We start from the raw sequence: 21,728 nt of genomic DNA, 5'->3' as shown, positions 1-21,728 counted from the left end.
GATTAAAATACATCGAATACGTTTAAATCTGAGTGCATGAAGATACAGAAAAAGAAGCCAAACAAGCAAACCAAACTCTCACTGGTCAACTTTGAGGATACTAGGGAACCATTTAATTTCAAACTTTCCCTTTTCTGTACGATCTGAACTTCAGGGAACCCAAATAATCGAAGGCTCTCTTCACAGAAATTTTCATGCTAATAAATAAAAAAGGAATGACAATTAGATTACTGACATTTTGCAAAATACTGAAATAGTAACATCTGAAATGATATAATGTTGATTTACTTCAAAATTGGAGGTAGGAGGGGTACAAGTATAATAAAAAGTTTAGGGGGAAAAGAATTAGGTAGGTATATGCACTGACATATAAAGTTTTCTTTTAATGTAATGTTTTAAAAAACCATAAAGGGGTGCCTGGGTGACTCAGTCAGTTAAGCATCTGCTTTGGCTCATGATCTCAGGGTCCTGGGATGGAATCCCCCATTGGGCTCCCTGCTCAGAGGAAGACTGCTTCTCCCTCTCTGTCTGCCTGCCCCTCCCCCCTGCTTGTGCATGCACTCTGTCAAATAAATAAATTAAATCTTTAAAATAAATAAATAAATACAGTAAGAATATCTATGAGTAGAATTTCCCAGGTTTAAAAAAATTTTATGTTTACATAAGCATAGATCAAAGTACAGAAAATGGTATTTGACCTATCTAGAAAGAAATGATTAAGAAGATTAGCTAAGACACTGACTACTTCATATTATTTTAAATGTTGTATTATTTTAAATGTTTTCAAGATCTATGGACGACCTTCGAAATCAGAGGGAAAGAAGTATATTGTGGTTTCTTTTAGTTTTAACTCACTTAAAATTTTATGAACATGATGTCTTATGGATACTTTCATACTCACTTTGAAACACATTTAAAATCCAATCTGCGTATGTTAATGAGTTGTAAATGTATACACTTCTAACTACAAGAGATCATACAAGATGCAGGAGTTACAGTGTGCCTGCAATAGGCATATGGGAATTGAACACTGGTTCTAATAATGTGGCCACACATACCCTGAGGGTCCCCGAGACCTTCTCAAAGGGTTCTTCAAAGTCAAAACTATTTTCATCATAATATTAAAACAAGATGTGCCTTTTTCACTGTGTGGACATTTTCAATGATAATGCAAAACAAATGCAAAACAGCTGCTCCCCAGAACAAATCAAGGCGGTAGCATTCAAACATACTGGTAGTGATTCTACTCTTCACTGCCATGTATCTCAGTTAAAAAAAAAAAAAGTAAATGCCAGTTTCACTTAAGAATGTCTTTGATGAAGTGGTAAAAATTATTATGCCTCAATCATTGAGTCTTACTTAGGTATACATAAAGCCTTCTGATGCATACTGAAGTACGAGGCTACGCCTTGAGGATAAGCATTTAGGTGATTTACAAAATAAAGTTGACACCAACACATGGTACACCATTTTTACATGAAAGAAAGACACCAAACTACGTTTTTTTCAGACTTGGGAATCTGACACGCATCTTCCCAAAAACAAACCAAGGAAGTCTGTCATTTCAAGTGAAATAAATGTGTATTTGTTTCTAATGATAGAATTTGAGCTTTCAAGTAAAAACAAGAATTTTGGAAAACTTGTATCTATCACTATAAGGATGACAAATTCTCAATAATAAAAGACTTTTCTAAAGACATCAGGGTTGATATTAACAAATGTGATTTTTTTATATTGTATAATGAAGTGTCAACACTTGAAAGAACTGCATAAATCAGTGAATATTTTCCAAATGATCATTGCATGATGTTACAAAATTATTCATTAGAGTTGAAGGTGAACTAACAGATTTTACTGTAACAAAAGACAAAGTTCACTGATACAGTTTCAGATTACCCACTGGCAACTAATCTTTAAGAAATTACCACCTGTCAGTTTGGTACAGTATCAAAGAATATCCACAATGATATAAAAGGTTATTAAAATATTCCTAGCTTTTCCAACTACCCATCTATATGAGGTTGGATTTTCTTCATATATTTCAACCCAAATAACATATCACAACAGACTGAATGCAGAAGCAGATATTAGAATCCAGCAGTCTTTTATTAAGCCAACAATGAGATTTATAAAAATGTAACATACATCATTGTAATGATGATAGATTCCTTATAAGGATCCTTATAAGGATGACACTTTTCATTATATAATATTAAGAAATCACTTGTTAATATCAACCTTGATCTCTTTAGAAAAGTCTTTACTGGGAATCTGTCACTAAATATTTTTTATTTTGGGAAACACAGTTATTTTTCATAAAAATATGTTTTGTTTTATCTTCATAAAACTATGTTTTGATGTTAATGTGTAATGGGGTTTTGTTACTTTTAAATAAATCAGCATTTGTTAAATTTCTCAGTTTTTGCTTCTAATATGGTAAATATCAATTTAATATAACCACATAAACTAAGTTCCCTAGGCATCCTCAATAACTGTTTAGAGTTTAATAGTGTTCTCAATGAATGGATAAAGAAGATGTGGTATATATATACCACCATATAGCCATCAAAAAATGAAATCTTGCCATTTTCAACGATGTGGATGGAACTAGAGGGTATTATGCTAAGCGAAAAAGTCAATCAGAGAAAGACAGTTATCATATGATTTCACTCACGTGGAATTTAAGAAATAAAACAGAGGGAGCACAGAGGAAGGGAGGGAAAAATAAAACAAGATGTAATCAGGGAGGGAGACAAACCATAAGAGACTCTTAACCACAGGAAACAAACTGAGGGTTGCTGGAGGGTAACTGGGTGATGGACATGAAGGAGGGCACATGATGTAATGAGCACTGAGCGTTATATACAACTGATGAATCACTGAACTCTACCTCTGAAACTAATACTACACTATATGTTGATTGAATTTAAACTAAAAAAATAATAATTGTAAAAAAAAGTTGTTCTCAGATGATAAAATAAAATAAAATAAAATAAAATAAAATAAAATAAAATAAAATGAAATAAAATGTGTTCTAAGATGAAAAAGTTTGAAAATCACCACTGGATTGTATCATGTCTTCCAAAAAAGGTAAACACTAACTGATGAATCTCAGGGGTTATACTTGTCATGAACAAAATAATCTAATTCTAATTTTAACTTTACTATACCTGTATACATTAATATGAAAGGTTTTAACTAATTTGTACAAGCAGTTATTTTCATTTATAAGTAAATTTCAGACCTCAAAGTTATAAAGAGCCTTTTAGAATTTGGCATTTTATTTTTCAAAGAGAGTTTTTTCTTTTTTAAAAAATTTATTTTTGGATTACATCATTAAGTCCCAATCCACAAGTTGTACTTGTTATTAAAAGCCATTCTTTTTTTAAACATTTTTTTATTTAATGGATAAAAACTGATATAACTTTAAAATTTTTATTTTTTATTTTTTTCATTTAGCAGAAATTTATCTATTTATTTCTCTTTTTTTGATGTTACAAATGGAATAGTTGATTTTAGAAAGAAAGTTTAGCCCAACTCTTCAGCCCAAGATGTATCTGAAATATACATTTGTATAAAAACCACTGGAAATATTATTACAAGTTTTTTTTTTTATTAGTGATTCGTTACAACACTTAATATACCCTTTATAGGACTCAATTTGAGAAGTCTCAGCATTTAAAACTGAGAAAGGAGAAAAAAGAAAACAGTAAAATCCCACGAAACTATCTCTCCAATATGCTTTTTCCTTTGTAATAATAAGAATTATCTAACAAGTTTCCTCTTTTACTGTAGCTGCTTGCTGCTCAAAGACAAAAATCATGCTGACTTCTATACCTCAATCTTCCTCCCCAACTCATGTGTTGTGTTTTCCTCCTGGTCCTTCCTTTTTTGTCTTATTATACTTCCTTGACTTTAAGCTACCCAGGGGTATAAGTAAACTTTTTAAAAAAATTATATACAGAGAGAAAAAACATGTATTACTTATAAAATGTAGAAATTTACCTGAATGTACTTTAATGCATAATATATATTTTGGCAGCCTAAGGTCATTGGCAAAAATATGTTATTAAATGATCTAGTTATGCACTACATTAAAAAATTACTGAAAACACTTACCCGTCTATGCCTTTCTCTGTCTTTACATTTCTCTCGCACCCAATCAATAGTATGGAAATCATCATATGTACCAACACCTGGAATTGGTTCATCCAAAAGATCCAGTAAGTGTGTAGAACTGTTAATGCTGCCTCCATTTGTCATTGTATAATGAGTTCCTACAAAGCAAAAAAGAACAGTATGTTTCATGAGAGACAATCGTGAACTCGGTAACCTTCTTAATAGTTCACTAGTAATTCATAAAGAAATAGTATCACTTGAAATGTAATGAAACGAAGGAAGGAAAACATTAAGTTATTCAAGGGGCGCCTGGGTGGCTCAGTCATTAAGCGTCTGCCTTTGGCCCAGGGCGTGATCCCAGAGTCCTGGGATCGAGTCCGCATCGGGCTCCTCTGCTGGGAGCCTGCTTCTTTCTCTCCCACTCCCCCTGCCCATGTTCCCTCTCTCGCTGGCTGTCTCTCTCTCTGTCAAATAAATAAACAAAATCTTTAAAAAAAAAAAAAAAGAAAAGAAAAGGAAAGAAAAGAAAGTTATTCAAAACTTGGAAATAAGGCAAAAGATCATGGCATGTCCTTTCAAATGTATACTACAGTAGCAAAAATAAGCTTGCCTAGTAGTCACCTTTTGCTCTGAGGAAGAGGACTTTGATTTACTATTTTCCATTGATTAGGACATAGACTCTATAAAGTTAGATAATGACTTACAGAAGATGGATAAATTGAAAATTATTCCTTTCATCTGGCAAAAATGTAATTCAATTTCATCTAGTAGAAAAGATAATACTTAGAGTTGTAGTGTTGGGGTTTTTTGTGTTTGCCTGTAAGAAAATTTTTCACTGATATTTCATCTCACACATCCTCCTCTAAGTCATCTTTGTCATCAAGCTAGTTTCCTCCCTAGTACTAAAAAAATCTTTGACATGTGTTCACTATATACCTAGAAGAGACTTAAAAATACCAGGAAGGACACTGAAAGACAATTCACAAAAAACACTTAAATCTAAAAAGTTCAATCCAACACAAATGGCACTTATATTTAAAAAGTTCAATCCAACACAAAAAAGAGAAATACAAATCAAACCTACAATATCATTTTCCTCTATCAGACTGGTAAAGATTAAACAGCTGACTAATGCACTGAGTTGGCAAAGTCATGGGGAAGGCGGGCTTGCCACAAAATTATTAGTTTAAGTATAAACTGGTATAACCCCTCTGGGAAGTCAAAGCTACCAAAATTTAAATACACAGATACTCTCTAACCCAGCAAAGTCCACTTCCAAAAATTTTTTTTGCAGTTACACTTGCATAAATCCATAAGTTATGCACAGTGTGGTAAAACATGTGCTCTAGAAGGAAAAAAACAAATTAATGCCAAAGTGCTTATAATCCAAAAGAAGGGTCAGCAAAAGAGCCAGAAGTAAATACTTCAGGCGTTGGAGGCCACACAGTCACAACAACACAACTCTGCCGTTGTAGCACAAAAGAAATCATAAATATATAACGAATGGGTATGGCTGTGTTTCAATAATACTTTATTTACAAAACAGGTGAAGAGCAGCATTTGGCTCAACCACTGATCTAAAGTCTCCACGGCACAAATCAAACTCAACTGAAGACGTTTACTAGGAATTTTCTACTTAATGACACTCTTTTAGATAGTATAGGAGATACAAAGGTAACAAAAACTTTGTCCCTGACTCAATGTAATACTGAATATTGTAACAATAAACTTACTATTTACTTCTACCAGGTAGAACAAGGTTCTCTCTTCCCTTCCTATTTGATACATTTGAATATTTGCCTTGGAAAGTATAAAATTTCTAAAAGAATAGTATATTGATCTCAGTGTTTTGGCAGATGTACTCCTGGAATGAATAATTTATCATTCTTGGCTGAGGGCTTAAAAGCCCAATCCCTGCAACAGCCCATGTTGATTTACATAAAACAACCTTACACTTTTTACACTAGCTCTTTCTTCCTCTCTCTACCCTGATTTTACTCAGCAATTTCCACTTGGTAAAAGCTGGCTGAAAGGCCACAAATTCTCTTAAGGAAAAAACTACTAGAGAATAAACATAATGAGTATTTATAATGTCTTGACAAATTTGAGAATCTGACTCTGCTTTCCATATGATAATATTAAAATTGGCAATTTAAAAAATGTTTTTAGAGGGACATATCAAAAGCCTCTATGGCCTTCTGATATGATAACATCACTTCTAGCCAAAAATGCATAAACTGAATCTTAAAAGGAAAAACACACAAATTGAAGAAAATTATACAAAATAAATGGCTTACATTCTTCAAAAAATGTCAAAGTCATGAAAGACAAAGAATGACTGAGGAACTATTCTAGATTAAAGGAGATTCAAAAAACATGACAACTAAATGTAACACATGTTCCTGGATTATTAGAATGTGGACCAGGAAAAAAATGGGGTGTTTTTTGTTGTTGTTGGTGGTGGTGGTGGTGGTAGTGGTGGTGGTTTACATTAAAGGACAGAGTAAAATAACTGGAAAATTTGTAAACAGTTCTGTAGATCAGATAATGGTATATCAGTATCAATTTTCTGGTTCTGAAAACTGTACTATGGCTATATATAAGGGAATATTCGTAAGGAAATACAAACGGAAGTATTTACATATATACACACATTTTATGTATTATATATATACACACACACAAAATAGTATATGTTATATACTGAATAGCATATAGAACAGTGAGAGAAAGAATAAGAGACTAAACAATTGTGCTAAAATGTTAACATTTCAGAAATCTGGGTGAGAGGTATAGAGGATTCTTTTCACTATTTTTCAATGTCTCTAAGGCTGAAATTACAAGAAAATGTTTTTTTAGAAGTCTACTATGATATATTTTGAAAACTTCCAACTCCCCCCACCCCATGTTGTCTTTATTTGGGTAGAGTTAAAGAAACATGCTGATCTTAATTATTACTCTTCTATTCAAAAAATAAAAAGCAAAATTTCCATACCACTTAACATATATCTACACAATACATGACCAACCCCATGATAAGAATTGTCAAGATGTTTGCACCACAAAGATGATAAGCAAAGAAGCATGTATTATTCCAACAGACATAAACCAGGAAGTAGAAAAGTAGACACTCGTTTTTATAGGGTAGCAAAACGTACAGCAACACGATAACAATATTTACATTAACTATAGGTCTTATCTTTAATGATTTTCAAAAAGTTACTCTGCAGAAACTACTCTGACACCTAACTGACAAAACTATGCAGCAATTCAACATATCTGAAAACCAGAAATTAAAGTATTCAAGCTTTTTAAACCAGAGGACCCTGTGAACCAATGTCGTGTGCTTTGGGGCTTTTAGGTTGTGTCCCTTACAACTTCTGGGGCTGTTGCTACAGGGCATGTTAGCATGGGATTTAGCTAGAGCAGTTTGTGTCCCCAACAGACAGTTTGTAGGTCAGTCTGTCCCTTTACCCTCATTTGCTTCTACATACAGAGCAATGGTGTTTGAAAAAAGCACATTATAGGGAGAAATACTGATTGGTGTTTTTGGTTTTGGGCAAGCCCATAGAAACACAGAGTCAATTATTTCTAAAAGAAATCTGGGTCATTCTTGTGACTTCTGCTATCAAATTGGCTTGGATAGTAACCAAGGAAGATTTTGGTATGAAACTAAATAAAAATTTTTGCTGAGACAGAAATGATTAGACTATTTCTTTGGCTCCAATATAAAGTGGAATTCCCATGAAGAGAAAGGCAGACATTTCAATCTGGCTTTAATTTCTCTTTTATCCTGTTTCTTACTCATTGTAGGGACTATTACCGAAAACTGAAAGACATCATACTGAATGTGAAATCAATTAACATATTTTTTTAATTTAAAGTTTGTATCTGAGGAGTATCGCACTTGGTGGTCTGTCCTCTGCTCTGCCTCCCCTCGTTTTTTAATAATACAGAAGTGGAACTGCCCATTTCCAAGACAACTTTGACCCACAGATCTATTTTCTATTTATCACAGCCTCTGAAGACAACAATCACCACACTCATGACAGGGATTTGGGGCTCCACATTTCAGAGGCCCCCAGGCAGACTACAAACTGTGACAAAAGGTGTGGAGTCTCTCATTTGTACAGACTGCATTAGTCACAAATCTACCAAGAATTCCGGATAAAGTGTTTCAGCCTTCACCTGCAGATCATTGAAAATATGGTGGGGGATCCACAATACCCTCATAAACTGTATATTGTTACCAGAATAAAAAGTACAAAAAGATGCCCAAATTGCTGGGGCATCTGGGTGGCTCAGTTGGGTAAGCATCTGACTTGGGCTCAGGTCATGATCTCAGGGTCCTGAGATCAAGTCTGGTATTGGGCTCCCTTTCTCAGCCAGGAATCGGGCTCCCCGCTCAGCCAGGAGTCTCCTTGTCTCTCTCTGCCACCGCCCCTGCCCCCCGCTTGTGCTCTCTATCAAACGAATGAATAAAATCTTAAAAAAAAAAAAAAAAAAAAGATGTCCGTATTGGGAAAAAGATTTAATAAAGATGCTTGTATTAGAAAAAGCACATACTCAAGTTCACACAAATATCCCTTCAGTGAATGCAAAACTGAAAGTGGTTCAACATTTGATAAGAATCAGGCCCCTGAAGTTGCCACAAGGACCTCCAGCAGAGGAGGACATGTCTAACACGTGCCTTAAGAGTACTGGGGAAGGACGCCTGGGTGGCTCAGCTGGTTAAGCATCTGCCTTCAGCTCAGGTCATGATCCCAGGATCTTATGATCCAGTCCCGCATGGGCTCCTTGCTCAGTGGGGAGCCTGCTTCTCCCTCTGCCTGCCACTCCCCCTGCTTGTGCTCTCTCTGACAAATCTTAAAAATCTTAAAAAAAAAAATCTTAAAAAAATCTTAAAATCTTAAAAAAAAAAAAAAGTACTGGGGAATTAATGGTGAAGTGGCATCTAAACCCTATAGATCAGGAACCAGTTAAGTCCTAATGCCGGAGCAATTTCATATTAAAAAATTTCAAATTAAAAAATAAAGATAGTGAGAAAGCGTTCTCATTAAAATATATTTAAATCCTAAAACAATAAAGTTTGTAATTGCAAAAGGACTGCTAATAAAATCCAAGAAGAGTTAAAGAACAGTTTAAAGAAGAGTTAATACCTACCTTCTCAAACTATTCCAAAATATAGAAAAGGAAGAAAAGCTTTCAGTGTTTCCATTCTATGAGGCCTACATTATCCTGCTATCAAAGCCAGATCAAAGCACTAAGAAACAAGAAAATTATAGACCAATATCCCTGGTGACCACAGAATCAAAAACTCCTCAACAAAATATTAGTAAACCAAATTCAAAAATACATCAAAAGCATGATCCACCATGATCAAGCAGACTTTATTCCAGGGATGCAAAGATGGATCAATATCCACAAATCAATGTTATGTACATTAACAAAACAGATAAAAATCATATGATCATCTCAAGAGATGCAGAAAAAGCATTTGACAAAATTCAACATTTGTTTATGATAAAAACTCTCAACAAAGTGGGTACAGAGGGAACATACTATAATATACTGAAGACTAGATAGGACAAAACCACAGCTAGCATCATACTTAATTCTCCATTAAGTATGATCAGAAACAAGACCACCCTCACCATTTTTATTCAACACAGTACTGGAAGACCTAACAATAGCAATCAGACAAGAACAAGAAAAGGCATTCAGATCAGTAAGGAAGATGTAAAATCTCATTATCTGCAGGTGACATAATACTGTATATAGAAAACCCTAAAGACTCCACAAAGAAACTATTAGAAGTAATAAAAGAATTCAGTAAAGTTTCAGGATAAAAAATCAATAGAGAGAAATCTGTTGCATTTCTATGCACTAATAAAAAAAAACTAGCAGAAAAAAAATTAAGAAAGCAATCCCATGCACAACTGCATCTAAAAAAAAAAAAAAAAAAAAAAAGATACCTAGGAATAAATTTAACCAAGGAAGTAAAAGACCCATATTCTGAAAACCAAAAGACACTGAAGAAAGAAATCGGAGACAACATAAATATATGGAAAGATATACCATCATGGATTGAAAGACTTAATATTGTCAAAATCCATACTACCCAAAGCAATCTACAGATTGAAAAGGAATCCCTACCAAAAATACCAATAGTATTTTTCACAGAAGTAGAACAAACAATCCTAAAATTTGTATGGAACGACAAAAGACCAAAAACAGCCAAAGCAATCTTAAGAAACAACAAAGTTGGAAGTATTATAATTCCAGATTTTAAATTATCCTACAAAGCTATAGATTATAAATTAAAATAGTAACATACTGGCACAAAAAATAGATAAGAGATCAATGGAACAATATAGAGACCCCAAAAACAAACCCACATATACATGATCAAATAATCTACAACAAAGGAGGCAAGAATACATGATGGAGAAAGGAGGTATCCCAATAAATGATGTTGGGGAAACTGGAAAGCTACATGCAAAACAATGAAACTGGACCACTTTCATGCACCATACACAAAAATAAACTCAAAATGGATTAAGGATCGAAACGTGAGACAGGAAACCATAAAACTCCTAAAACAACAAAAAAGAAACAAACAAATTCCTAGGGAGTAAACTCTTAGACATCAGCCTTAGCAAGATTTTTTGAGATCTGCCTCCCCAAGCAAGAGAAACCAAAGCAAAAGTAAACAACTGGGACTACAACATACTGAAAAGCTTTTCCACCACGAAGGAAACCATCAACAAAAGGAAAAGGCAACCAACTTACTGAATGGGAGAAGATAATTGCAAATGATATATCTCATAAGGTGTTAATATCCAAATTATATAAAGAACTCAACACCAAAAAAAAAAAAAAATCCAATTAAAACATGGGCAGAGGGGCGCCTGGGTGGCACAGCGGTTAAACGTCTGCCTTTGGCTCAGGGCGTGATCCCAGCTTTATGGGATCGAGCCCCACATCAGGCTCCTCCACTATGAGCCTGCTTCTTCCTCTCCCACTCCCCCTGCTTGTGTTCCCTCTCTCGCTGGCTGTCTCTATCTCTGTCGAATAAATAAATAAAATCTTTAAAAAAAAAAAATGGGCAGAGGACCTAAATCAACATTTTTCCAAAGAAGACATCCAGATGGCCAACAGACACATGAAAGGAAACTCAACATCACTCATCATCAGGGAAACACAAATCAAAACCACAATGAGGTATCACCTCATATCAGTCAGAATGACTAGTATCAAGGAGACAAAATATAACAAGTGTTGGTGAGAATGTGGAAAAAAGGGAATCTTCATGCACTGTTGGAATGCAATTGGTGCAGCCACTGGAAAACAGTATGAAGGATCCTCAAAACCTTAAAAACAGAAAAATTATATGACCCAATAATTTCAATTCTGGGTATTTACATAAAGAAAATGAAAACGGTACTCAGAAAAAATAAAGGCACCCTTATGTTTATTGCTACATTATGTATAACAGCCAAGACATGGAAGCAACCTAAGTGTCCAAGAAGAGATGAATGGATAAAGAAATTTTAGTATCTATACATAATGGAATATTACTCATCTGTTATGAAAAAGGATGAGATCTTCTCATTTGCAACAACATGGATGGACCTAGAAGGTATTATATTTACTGAAATAAGTCAGGGAAAGGAAAGGAAAGGAAAGGAAAGGAAAGGAAAGGAAAGGAAAGGAGAGGAGAGGAGAGGAGAGGAGAGGAGAGGAGAGGAGAGGAGAGGAGAGGAGAGGAGAGGAGAGGAGAGGAGAGGAAAGGAGAGGAAAGGAAAGGAAAGGGAAGGAAAGAAAGGAAAGGAGGGAGAGAGGGAGGGAGGGAGAGAGGAAGGAGAAAGAAAGAAAGAAAGAAAGAAAGAAAGAAAGAAAGAAAGAAAGAAAGAAAGAAAGAAAAGAAAAAAAGAAAGAAAAGAAAGAAGGAAAGGGGGAAGGGGGGAGGAAGGGAAGAAAAGAAAAGAGAGAAAAAGAAATAACACATGATTTCATTTATATGTAGAATTTAAATCCCAAAGCAAACAAAAAACAGAAAACAAACTCATAAATATACAGAACTGGTCACTGCCAGAGGAGAAGGGGGTGTGGGGGATGGATAAAATAGTGAAGGGGATTAAGAGAAACAAACCACCAGTTATAAAATAAGTAAGTCACAGGGATGGAAAGTACAGCATAGGGAACAGAGTCAATACTACTGTAATAACAAAAAATAAAATACTGCAGCAGGATAGTATAACTTTTCATGTATGTGCTTTTCTGTATGATCTTTTATTGCATATTGTCTTTAACTGTGTATTTGAAAACTTATAAAGAAATTCTATGAAAGAATTAAAATGTGAAAGGAGTTCATACTCAATGACATTTATAGAAAAATAAATTGATCAATACTGGAATATTGAAAAAACTAATAAAAATCTGTTATTACAAAAGGACTGCTAAATAAAATTCAAGAATCAGCTGGCTATTTTAAAAAAATTCAAACTTGTACGTCAGTATGTATGACATTTCATATATTTCTTTTATAGGTTTGTTCTGCCAAACATGGAAATCTGAGTAGTATGAAGAAGGAGAAAAAGGATTTCTATCTTACTCTAAACTGGGTAGGGGACATTCATTTCTGACAAGATCATCGAAGTGTCTACATATCCCACATCAGGAGTGATTTTAAAAGTATAATGTGTCCTAACAGTAACAATATTTATAAAATATTCCTAATGTATCATTTCTTTGCGTATAGTTCACTGCAACCAAGATTTGCATAAATTTAACTTAGATATATTAAAATGAGATAAATACAAATAAATTATTTATGTGTGTTAATAAAATGTTTATAAGAAACAGTACAAGTTATCCAGCTTCACGTCTCAACTTTATCTTATGCATGAATGAAGCATATATCTTGTAGGTAATGCCACAAGCACAAATTACATACATACATGAATTTGTACATAAAGTACATCTCTCTTTCCTAAAATAATACTTCAAGGGTTAATTAGAAAATTGTAATACGGCTTTCCTAAAGCTGATATCTGGAAGGGAAATCTATAAGACAAAGACGTTAATGGGATGAAATAAAGGTGGTCAGGCCACATTTCTCTCAGTGTGCCTTTCTTTGTCCTCAGTAAATGCTCTCCTTATAGTTGCACTCTATTAACACAAAATGACATGATTTAGCCTGGCCTTCCCATTTCTCAAGGCACATACAGCTTGTGTTTACTTATCTGTGAAGACAGCAGTGGAGGTGCACCAGAATACCTTTTGAAAATATTAATCAAGGTTCCTTACCCAGCACTATTTCCTTGTCCTCTCCACACATTTTTCTCCTACCAATTCAGTGAGGCCTCTATTGCCAGAGGAAAAGAAATACACAACAGAGCACAGAAAACAAGAGTCATTATTGTGGCTTCGTGTCAAATTTAGGCTTTTAAAATCAACAGAAAAGGCAAAATTTTAAAAGCCAGTATCTTTGAGTTGTAAGTGACAGGTTACTAGGTTTCAAAAGGCTTTAAGTAAAAAGGCTTCGAGTTTCTGCAATAAGACACAGGTTGAAAAAAAATAGATGAAGAACCAATCCTTACATGACTACATAAGGTTTGCTAGGGAGGTAAGGAGACGGAATTGAGTAAACAAAAGTTGTAACAGTTACACTGGCAACTGGCTTCAGCCTTTAATGTCTTTCTATAACGAAAAAATATAGATGAGATCATACTAGCTACTTATTTACAAGCTCTTCATTACTAAGCATACTTTCTAAAAACTATCTCATATCATTAAGCGCACATGCATATCATTTTCAATGTACTTCAGATTACTTTAATTGCTGTGACATACTGTAATTTAAACCTCCGGGTTAGTTTGCATTACAAATGGTACACACAATAAACCTATGTGAGCCTAACTAGTCATCCTCTTTCCCAATTTTTAAATTTTTAACTTTTTTCTTAACATTTTTTCTCAGTCACATACCCAAATATTGAATATCAATAACCAGGTATATCTCCAAACACAAAATAACCACATTAACCAGTAGCTGTCTTCCGATTAGGACTTTTCTTTGTATAATGGTCCGTTATTGTTTCTACCCACCTAGAAACCCCTTTCCTTTCTTTCTGTAATAGAACCCAATTATTTTCAGGAAACTTCTATCCCTTATTGCATGCATTCTCAGGAAGAGCCTCGATCAAGGTGTCCTCCCCTCCACAGCTAAGAAAAAGGCACATGACCCAAGTTAGACTGATAAAACTCTCTTAGAAATGTAAATCTTCTGTGGACTCTGGGAAACAAACTGAAGGCTTCAGAGGGCAGGGGGGTGGGGGATTGGGATAGGCCAGTGATGGGTATTAAGGAGGGCACATATTGCATGGTGCACTGGGTGTTATACGCAAATAATGAATCATGGAACACTGCATCAAAAACTGGGGATGTACTGTATGGTAACTAATATAACAAAATAAAAATTATTTAAAAAAAAAGAAATGTAAATCTTGAGCACTGTGATACAAAGACACTGGGGGTCTGTTAATTTCAACGACTTAACTTCAAAAGGATATAGGATAGTTGTTGCTAATTGGATTGTAAGAAAGTATAATCCAAAAGTAGTAGTTGCCAAATTTAAGAAAAACATGAAAAACTTTTCTGGAGGTCTGACTACCAGATGCCAGTGATTACCCTTCTATTACATAATGTCTGCGGAGGGAGGACTGGAAAAAAGATTGTCTTCTTTTCAGAGTGACCTAGTAGAGAAATTCCATTACCTTAATGTACTTGGAGATCAGAAAGGCCTGAAGTCATATTCCAGCTCTGCCACCTATTAGCTATATAACTATATCCTGCACAAGTTACTTACTAACCTCTTGGAGGTACCTGGATTTTTCTGCCCACTTTCAGAGTATGATGTGTAAACTGGAGATAAATCATGTAAGATATCTAATAATACATCCAACAAACAGGAAATCAACAAACACAAGTTATTGTTTCTGCTCAAATATTCTGGTATTTAAAACTTCACCAGGCTGCATTATATTATTCATATGGTATTACTTTTAACGTGAAGATTGACAAAATACAAAGAGGAGGGGGGAATGTCTTACAAATTTGAACAATGAGCTCTTCTACAATTGTATATTAAGCTAAAATTCTGTAGATTTTTCAATAGATAATTTAATTCATTATGTCCAGCTGGTATGGACACAGAAACACATTTCTAAAATCTATGGTCAATAACCAATCTTTCTATGAAATGGACATTTTGTAATTCAAATATCACCAACAATACTTCAGTAGCTCAAGTATCACCAACACTAGAACGGCTCAGTAAGCAGGAAAAAATTATCTAATCAATGAGCTGTTAACTGAGTTGCAGTTTTCTTGCAAAAATAACTTCATTGATAAGAGAATTTTGTCTTATTTTTTCCCAGATGTAAAACTTTATATCTCTTCTACCCCCTCATTCCCTAGCAACTACTAATCTACTTTCTGCCTACATGAATTTGCCTATTTGCCATTTTATATAAATGGAATCGTATAATATGTAATTTTTTGTATTAACCCCAATATAAAAAATTTATTTTTTTTATTTTATTCATTCATGAATATTTTATTCATCCACAGATGGACAGATTGTTTCCTCCTTTTTGCTATTATGGAAAATGATTATCTATAAACAATTATGTACAAAAATGCATACATACCTATGTAAACAAAAATTCATTTACCAATATCTGTAACCTAAACAAAAAAGAGTTGGTCTTTTCAACAAATGGTGCTGGGACAACTGGCTATCCACATGCAAAAGAATAAAGCTGGACCTGTACCTCACACTAACATAAAAATTAACTCAAAATGGATCACAGACGTACACATAAGGGGCTAACTAAAACTATAAAACTCTTAAAAGAAAACAGAGTAAATACTTATGACCTTGGGTTAGGCAGTGGTTTTGCAAATAAAACACCAAAGCACAAGTGACAAAAGAAAACAGCAGATAAACTAGACTACATCAGAATTTTTAAAAAATCTTTCATACCTAAAAGTCAGACACTGTTATCTATCTGGTATCTAACAACAATAAAACAATATCTACAGGGGCACCTGGGTGGCTCAGTTAAGCGTCTGCCTTAGGCTCAGGTCATGATCCCAGGCTCCTAGGATTGAGCCCCTGCATCAGGCTCCCCCCCTCAGCGGGAAGCCTGCTTCTCCTGTTCCCACTCCCCCAGCTTGTGTTCCCTCTCTCACTCTCTCTCTCTGTCAAATAAATAAATAAAATCTTAAAAAAAAAAAAAAAAACACAATATCTACACTGTTCTTGGCACTTGACCCACAGGATATTGTTCTTGGCACTTTACATATATTAGCTCATTTAATCCTCACAACAACCCCATGAAATAAGTATTACTCCATTTCATAAATTAAAAAAAACAAAACACAGAGAGTTAAGGTCATACATCTATGAAGTAGTTAACAGGGATTCAAATTCAAGCAGTGTGATTCCAAAGGCATTTCTTACCACTATGGAATACTGACTAAAAAATAATTTCATGGTTAATTTGCCTGCATATGTATACTATATGTGGACACTCTTCTCCCCTAGTTAAGAACACTGGGGTAGTGCCTTCTCCCAAAACACTTGTGCATGTGCACTTAACTTTCAGACGATTAATGCAATCCTACCCTTCATTATCATCCCTCTTTGCCTTTGGTTCCAGACCACTTGTCCTATATTATTTAAAATGCTATATTGACAAACTGTTGCAATAGTAGTCACGGGCACTGCTTTGCTACCAGCACTCACGTCTCTATGTTTTAGCAGGGGTCCATGACAATAACACATCCCATTCTCATTGTCAGGTTGTTCCAGATTCATTTTGGGCCATAAGAAGCCTACCTTTACCCCAGGGAAAGCTAACTGCCCCTCCAGGTGTATACTTAGAAACTTCTTTTCAAACTTTTGTGACTGTGGCCCATAGCAAGAAACATTTCTCACTGACATAGTGAGAAAAGTATACAGATATGGACCTAAGTAAAACCAAAGCTTAGCATACTTACTTTTTGGCAAATACAGTCATATTTCACTATTTTCTTTCTCTTTTTTTAATACTAGTCACAACCCAGTTGATTTCATGGTCATTAACATGACCAACAAGTTAAAATTTTGCAATTTGACAAACACTGAACTAAAATACAAACATTAATAAAACTGTCTGCTTTTCCACAAAAAAAACTTTCTATTCCCACCCACTAGCCTTCAATATATATTTGCTAAACTGAACTGGAAAACAAAAAAGTACCTAATTGTTACCCCTTAAACTAAGCCTATTAGTAAATTTCAAAGTCACGCATGCTCAGCAGCCTACATCTTTTCTCCAAGGGGAGCAGCCAAATAGTAGGCTAGGATGAAAAAGTAGGTATACATTTATTTACTAAGACTAGTACTCATTATGTCTAGAGTCCATCTCAAAAGATGTGGGAGCTGTGATCCTTGGCATTTAAAGTCTGATCACACACACGCACACACACCCATACACACAACATATACACTTCTTAATTATGAAGGAAGACAGGCAGAAATCCAAAATTCTAATATTCTTTTTTTTTTTTAAAGAGTTTATTTATTTATTTGACAGAGAGAGACAGCCAGCGAGAGAGGGAACACAAGCAGGGGGAGTGGGAGAGGAAGAAGCAGGCTCCTAGCAGAGAAGCCTGATGTGGGGCTCGATCCCATAACGCCGGGATCACGCCCTGAGCCGAAGGCAGACGCTTAACCGCTGTGCCACCCAGGCGCCCCCAAAATTCTAATATTCTGACTACCCAGTTTCTTCTGTATATTAAGAACAGGAAGTATAGTCCCTGTTGTGTTTTTTTTTCTTCCCTCTGTGACCTTACTGATAAGAAATGGTCATCCTAGTGAGGGAAGAGAAAGTAAATGGAAGGTGATAGTGAAGTTCCAGAATGTTAGCAGACTCCCAAATGAAAGATTAAAAAGGTAACGGCAAGCACAGTACTAAGTTCTTAGTAGGTGGTCAATTAAATATCCACTGGATAAATGAATAAACTATATGCTCTTGAAATTTGTTCTGCCATCCACAGTCATATTTAACTAGTATTTAAACTGTAAAGACTTGAACATTAAAACCAAATTTCCAAAGAAACTGACCAAAGATACACAACCAGTCAGTAGCAATGCCGAGTCCATTACTCAAATCACTGTTTTCTTCTCTGTTCTATTGCAATCCCAAAATAAAAAGCCTACGTCCTTAGGTAGAGATGATAAAGTCGGTATTAAGACACCTGTATAATTGGAAACAAATTCCATTTTCATTTATTACCTCTGAATGTAAGTAACTTGTATATTACATGAATAAAAGACTTAACGAAACTTGCTTTAAGTGGCAAGAGGCCTAAACTGACAGAAACAATATCTTTTTGATTTAATTAAGGTTGTAATGGACTCCAAAAAATTATTAATTAAACATGTTTATTTAAAAACAAAACCAAAACTTTAAAATATAATTTAAGCCACCAGTCTCCTGTGGCTTTGTGTAGGCACAAAGCAGAGACCTCAATGCCACAAAAATAACCAAAATTACAAACCTACTCTACATAGCAGGCGATCTGCTCACATTTTGAAATCTTGATACACAAAGCATTTCTGACTTAATAACAAGCCGTGAGATAAATTAATCATAGTAAAATGTCAGTTATTTTTAGAAAATAGAGCTAGACATAGTAATGTAATATGAACCAGATTTTATTGAAGGTTTTAAATTCAGATACTATGAGCAAAATAAATTTAAACAAAGGCTTTGTTTTTATACTACTGTTTTAGAATACAAAGAGTTTCCGACATCAAATAAAGAATATTTGTTCTTTTAATTTACAGACGTTTAGATGAATAAATCTGTAAGAAGAGATTTAATTTTTTAGTTGCCTAAAAGAGGTAATGGAAGTACAGTAGGGATGTGGATCCTAAAATCATTTACAAAGAGCCTACAGAATGACCCTCTGGCAGTAAAAATATCATCTAACACATGATTTCCAAATAATGTGTGAAAAAAATGCTAACTAATAATACTTTTTGGAGGAAATAAAAATGAAAAAACTCATCTATTTAACAGTAACAAAAAAGCTTTACTCAAATACATGTTTGAGCTAATGAGTATCAAGAAATGACTTCAGGCAGAAACTTAATAAGACCCCAAACATTTATTTCAATAGGAAGTCCCCACATTTTGTGTTTTAAGGCCATCATTAGTCTGGCATTCAAGCTCCTCTAGGATCCGGCACTCTTCTGCCTAGCTATACTGCCCCACTGATAAAACTAATCAGGAAACAACATACTAGGCATTCACTCCCATCAGAGCATTTACTCATTCTATCCTCTCTACCAGGAATGTCCTATCAAATGCCCTTGTGTACTTGAAAACTTGGCCTACTTTGATAGCACTTGTCAAAAGGCCACTGTTCTCTTCCTCCCCTAAATTCCATAGACCATGCACTCTATACCATTTACTAGAAATTTATTAACTTCCTTGGGCTTTGGGTCTTTGTTTTTGAACTTGGGATGATTTCTTATGCCCCTGCCAGGCTCCAAATGCCCAAGTATTACAGGGATATACATAGTGAGAAGCAGTATTTCACCATAATTGGAGTATGAGCCGTATCATCTGGATTGAATCCTGACTTCTCTTTATGATTTCTTTACTTCAGTTTTGTCAACAGGAAAATGGGGATCATAACAGTACCGAAGTCACAAGTCTATGAGGAGGAATTAAATGATTTGTTACACATGAATGAATATACCTAAAACACTTACAAAAGTATCTGGCAAACAGTAAATTCTACGAAGTATTAGCTATTACTAATTTTACTATAATACCAATATCATTCTCCACAGCACCTAATAGTACCTTACATATACAAGAACTCAATAAATACTTGAATGAAACATTTAATATTCAAATAATTTTTAAAGATTCTCTCATGGAGTAAAAGGAGGCTCAAAGTCCAAATGATCAAATACAAAGGAAAGGCCTGGTAGAAGAAAAGAATTCAACTCCCCAAACTACTTAAACTTCATTAACAAATTAAGAAAAAGTCAAAGTATGGGACGCCTGGGTGGCACAGCGGTTAAGCGTCTGCCTTCGGCTCAGGGCGGGATCCCGGCGTTACGGGATCGAGCCCCACATCAGGCTCCTCCGGTGGGAGCCTGCTTCTTCCTCTCCCACTCCCCCTGCTTGTGTTCCCTCTCTCGCTGGCTGTCTCCCTCTGTCAAATAAATAAATAAAATCTTAAAAAAAAAAAAAGTCAAAGTATTAAAATTAACAATCCAAACGAACCAAGTTTTAATTTTTTTTTCTTTATAATAATGGAAGCGACATTTTATGAAAAAACTTGATCGTTTCTGCATAGGAAATTTATCTCAAAAATGGCTATTTCTAAAATGCCATCTTAATTTCTAATCTATCAACAACATATTAATTAATTCTATGTTTAATCTGCTTACATTTCCAATCTCTATATTACCCACTTAAGTAGGAAAGCTTCATCATTTACCATCTCACCTTGAAAAATAGAACTGAATTTTACTTACTCCACGAAGGCAATCTCTAACTCTAGCACTCAGAGATTCAGTAACAGATTCATGTTTACTCCACTGATATCCTTTATAATTTTACATTTTGATTATCTGCCTCTTCTTTCTTCATCAGCCTAAAGAGCTATTTCTAGTCATTGTAATTTTGTCCTCATAGGAAAGCTGATTCAGTTTTCTTGATTTATGCTAGCTGCGTGTTTCTACATCTCCAGTTCTTTTGTGTTGACCCATGGTTACAATAGGTCATAAATTATGGAAAACAAATAACCTCTTATCCATAGATATCGGGATACCACAGTACAGTCCAGTGAGCCTAATAACTGACTGATCTGTATTACAATGACACAATGTTACTTTCAAATAACACTGGTTTATATTACGGTAAGTCTCATCAAGGGATAAGGAACCTATTTGGGCTGCCAAGAATGTGCCTGATTTAGACCTTCAGCAAGATTCCTAAAAGACTATTTATGAAAATTCAAGGGAAACAAAAAGCTTATGTTTTAGTAATAACCACATCAATAACCATGCCTTACTCTCACATAAGCTTTGGCTTATTTCTTATTATTTGCATATGTCCTATAGAGATGGAGTCCATATAAGTTCTGTCAAAGACTGTCAAGCTTAACACTGGGAATTTAAATTTCCCAAGCCCAGGTTTTCTGGTTTATCACCATCAACAAACAGATGTTGTAATAGCTCAGAGAAAAACACAGTTTGTCGTGTTTTACAGTTTAATTACTGATTAGCAAATACTGTGACATTTTAACAGTCACCATTCATTCACGTTGCTTCCTGTTTAAAGAAATCCTTACCAGAAAAGGAATGATGAAAACATAGGAAAAAGGAGTTTATGAACATATTAAGAACTGAAAAATTAAAAAAACAAAACAAAACAAAAAAAACCTCTGGGTGGTAAGACTATGAGAAATTTTTATTTTCTTCTCTATGCTTTTAGATATTTCCCCAATGTTTAAAGTATGTATACATA

General features: G+C 34.6%; 1 protein-coding gene across 5 annotated transcripts in view; it reads right to left on the bottom strand.

Moving 5' to 3' along the window:
* Positions 1–21,728, bottom strand: part of CLCN3 (Cl-/H+ antiporter 3) — a 92,935-nt gene that overhangs the window by 32,618 nt on the left and 38,589 nt on the right. For all 5 annotated transcript variants that reach the window (XM_045798665.2, XM_045798664.2, XM_045798668.2 and 2 more), the window contains one exon: positions 4,120–4,277. In XM_045798665.2, coding sequence (XP_045654621.1) covers positions 4,120–4,277 — 158 coding nt within the window. The remainder of the gene's footprint in view (positions 1–4,119; positions 4,278–21,728) is intronic.

The sequence above is a fragment of the Ursus americanus genome, chromosome 13 (genome assembly GCF_024610735.1).
Source record: "Ursus americanus isolate L20-20 chromosome 13, mUrsAme1.1.p, whole genome shotgun sequence".
NCBI lineage: Eukaryota > Metazoa > Chordata > Mammalia > Carnivora > Ursidae > Ursus > Ursus americanus.
This window is presented reverse-complemented; position numbering and strand designations above follow the sequence as displayed.